We start from the raw sequence: 3846 nt of genomic DNA, 5'->3' as shown, positions 1-3846 counted from the left end.
CTAACTGGTTAGTCAATTTTGGCATCTACATGACAGTATTTTCATACCGTCACATCTCTCGAACGTATCCTATAGGTGTGACTTTTAGGGACCAGTTGATCACCGCCATCTGTATGACAATAACGTCAAACTTATCTAGCAAGCCAACCGTTATTGATAAACGTGGATCAACTGATAATAATACCAAAGTATGCCCTTTGATCCTTTTAGAGGTTTATAAGTCCTTGCACTAACTGTTAAGGACACCAACCCCAACATAGTACATGAAAGAACCGCTTCTCTTGTATAGTAGTGTTTCCGCCATGACTCAACCAGTTGTTCGGAATGATCAGGGTAATTAAGATAAACCCATTATGTATTCATTTAGTTTTCTGCGCGACTTATGACTCTGTTTGCACGTGACATTATGTTTAGGTCAGTAATATGGTCCAAGTGGGAGAATGTAAGAATTATCATATTAATTCTCTATTATGTGGACCTAATTACTGACGTCAGTCACTCTAATAGATAATGGCTAAATATGATGTTTCGGGTTTTTAGTCGGAGTAATAGACTAAGTGGATTACGGTTAATGTTTACAGGCCATTAACATATTAGGCCCACTTATCTAATTATGCCCCTCCTGCCACCTATATAATAAAAGCTACACCTGTTTGTGGTTTAACCCTAATTCATATTCATTAAGAGACCTGTTTGTGGTTTAACCCTAATTCATATTCATTAAGAGAAACACACAAGAAGAGAATTAGAGATTAAGGAAGGCAGGAGAAGGCAAAAGATTGAAGTTTATCTTCTTGTTGATTTCAAGGAATCTCCTTATCAGATCCAATGACTACTCCATGTAAGTACTCATCTGTAATTATCACTGCAATCAAGATCCTCTAAATTTATGTTTACACATTTGTCCTCCCTGACGCCATCCGTTTAGTTCATTTCATACGTTTGTTCAGCATACGTGAGGTTTCTAATTAAACATATTAAATTGAAATGAATTGAGAGTGCCGTATCACAGAGCATAAACGGACAATCAAAAGATGTTACAACTGTAAAAAAAAAAAATCACTACGCCGCTCTTTTTATATTTATTCTGATTTCCAAGAAGACAGAGGTGGAGTGTCTGATTCCTTCCAAGTATAGAAATTACTTGCATACCTATCACCATGCACAGCGTCCTCGGAAGCAAGGCCTTCGAGTTTGGCCATTTCTTCAGTTGTTAGCTTTACTAACAATGCTCCAATGTTCTGGTTTAGGTTTTCGACTTTGGTAGTACCAGGAATAGGACACACATCGTCCCCTTGCTGATGCACCCATGCTAACGCTAGTTGCGCTGGAGTGCATCCTTTTTTCGCTGCTATCTCACTAACTCGCTCAAATATGAGTTTGTTTTTCTCCAAGTTTTCCTGCTGAAACCTTGGCAGTTGCTGTAGGATATCAAATAAACATACTAGTTAGCACGGAATCAATATAACATATTAACATACATCGGATGTATGTTATATTCACCGCTTTTTGAACTCGTAGCCGGTAGTTATGGTTGGTCAAACCTTTTTAACGAATAAACTTTGACCGATCATAATTCCCGACTACGGGGTGAGACATCGGTGAATTTTTTTTTTCAAACTGAAGACCTCTTAAGACGGTCAATTTGAAAAAAAAAAAGCTTATCGTTTTCTAAACTTGTATCCAAGAGTTATTGACGGTCAAAGTATTTTTGCAAGAAAAAAGGGGTACATCGTAGAAAATGAAAAAAGTTGAGAGGTACATGAGAGAATATCCCAAATGAAATTGTAGACAAAGTTTCAGACCTGGCGGAAGTCGTCCTTCGACAAGTTCTCTGTTATCTTTGGCCCGGAAGAGAGGAAGCCTCTTCCTAAAGGACTATAGGCCACAATTCCAATGCAGAGCTCCCTGCAGGTCGGAATGATATCTTCCTCCACATCTCGTGTCCATAAGGACCATTCCAACTGCACTGCTGTTATAGGGTGAACGACATGTGCTCTTCGAATAGTCGAAGCTGATGCTTCAGACAGACCAATGTACTTTATTTTACCCTCTTCAACCAGTTTTTTAAGTTCTCTCATCTGAATTAACATTTAAAATCAAATGATATAAATTTAGTTGATGAATAGATTGAAATCGCATAACCCATGTCGTGAATAAATGAGTATCACTCCTCGAAACTTTACTGGCTAGCTTAGCTGACATATGCAATATATTGTGATTACGGCTGAGAAAAAATACACAGTGGTAACCCCATGTTTTTTTTTATTTTCTATATGGTTACCTCATTTTCACAAAAAACGACTTTGACTGACCATAACTCACAACCATGAGTTCTGAAAGCGACGATTTTTTTTTTCAAATCAAAGATATCATACACGCGGTCAAAATGAAAAGGAAAATGCCGCATTCGAAACTCGCTACAAAGAGGTACGGTCAGTCAAAGTTTAAAGTTTGACTGGCCGTAATTCTTGCCACGAGTTCAAAAATTGAAATCCAAATCAAAGATCTCGTAACGTTGATCAATTTGAAAAAAAATAAAAAAAAAAACCGCCGATTTCAGAAGTTTTGATCATGAGTTATGCCCGAGTCAAATGCTTTTTTTTGTTAAAAATAACTAATAAGGTTATCATGTAGAAAATGAAAAAATAGGGGTTACCACGTAAGAATATCCCTAAAATAAATTACATACCGTGATTTCAACGGGGACATTAGTATCAATTCGGTGCTGATAATAGAGATCAATGTAATCAACATCAAGCCTCTTCAAGCTTCTTTCACAGGCAGCTCTCACGTGTTGAGGATCACCCCTGATTGAGTAATTTCCGTCCTCGAAAACCGCACCAAATTTTGTAGCCAATTGCACTTTTTCTCTCCATCCTCCCTTCAGTGCCTGGTCATTTCAATTACCAACATACAAAACATTATTTCCTCCATTTCATTCAATTCCATACATTTGCCTTTTTGAGCACTATACACAAGTAGAGAGAATTTTCGATACAACTTCTAATATATAGCATAAAATATAGTGATGTGAGATCTTGTTTTAATTGTCTTACCGAGTACATTGTAAATAACAATTTTTTATAATTTTTACTAAGTTGGAACTAAAGATATGAACAAAAGAAAACGAACATTGATATACATATATAAAGCAAATGTATGGAATTGAATGAAATGGAGGAAGTATAATGAATGTAATATCATACACATTCAACATATAAATAAAATCATACAGGTTGAGAATATCGTGCTCACTAGTGTATTTACCTTTCCAATTAAGATCTCATTAGTATGAGGTCCATAAATATCAGAAGTATCAAGAAAGGTGACACCAGAATCAACAGCATGATGAATAAGTTCAATCATGTCTTCATCGGGCTTAGGTGGGCCATAGGCAGCAGACATGCCCATGCATCCTAAACCTTGAAGTGATACTTCAAGCTGCCATTGGTATTAAATGAGCCGCGGGCAGTACAATATCGAGAATAGGGTTATTCGAACCTGTAACCTATTCTTTCGTTTAATATTATTGTTTTGTGGGTTAAAGAATCCGTGGAAGATGGTTTGTGTTTATAGAATTATAGGGTAACCCGGTTGTATTTTATAGGAGTTGTTTACGTTGACTGTTGAGGTAGTTGTATTTTATAGGAGTTGTAGTAACGTAACTACGTAAGTGGTGATGTACAGAGTAATGGATTAAGGTTTATCTTTGTCGGCAGTCGGCACAGCTAGCCTCCGTCTTAATATTAAAACAGGTTAGATATTAACTTATATGGGTATATAAGACAATTTTTATATGCATTATAATTTTGTTTTACTCATCCACATAGCTATAGTTAACCC

General features: G+C 36.5%; 1 protein-coding gene across 1 annotated transcript; it reads right to left on the bottom strand.

Moving 5' to 3' along the window:
- Nucleotides 1-940: 940 nt before the first annotated feature.
- On the bottom strand, nucleotides 941-3435 carry LOC141627988 (putative aldo-keto reductase 2). The gene is made up of 4 exons (XM_074441184.1): nucleotides 3271-3435; nucleotides 2693-2893; nucleotides 1806-2081; nucleotides 941-1421 (listed from the first exon to the last, which is right to left on the bottom strand). Exons 1-4 carry the CDS (start codon nucleotides 3412-3414, stop codon nucleotides 1083-1085), a joined length of 960 nt encoding a protein of 319 aa, XP_074297285.1. The 5' UTR covers nucleotides 3415-3435; the 3' UTR covers nucleotides 941-1082.
- Nucleotides 3436-3846: the final 411 nt, after the last annotated feature.

Source organism: Silene latifolia, chromosome 2 (assembly GCF_048544455.1).
Source record: "Silene latifolia isolate original U9 population chromosome 2, ASM4854445v1, whole genome shotgun sequence".
Classification (NCBI taxonomy): domain Eukaryota; kingdom Viridiplantae; phylum Streptophyta; class Magnoliopsida; order Caryophyllales; family Caryophyllaceae; genus Silene; species Silene latifolia.
Note: the sequence above shows the minus strand (reverse complement) of the source record. Positions and strands in the feature narration are given on the sequence as shown.

Coding starts and splice junctions, on each gene's coding strand:
- LOC141627988 (XM_074441184.1), bottom strand. CDS start 3,414: ATGGGCATGTCTGCTGCCTATGGCCCACCTAAGCCCGATGAAGACATG. Junction 2,894..3,270: donor ATGAGATCTTAATTGGAAAG/GTAAATACACTA, acceptor TGAAATGACCAG/GCACTGAAGGGAGGATGGAG. Junction 1,422..1,805: donor CGAAGGACGACTTCCGCCAG/GTCTGAAACTTT, acceptor GATATCCTACAG/CAACTGCCAAGGTTTCAGCA.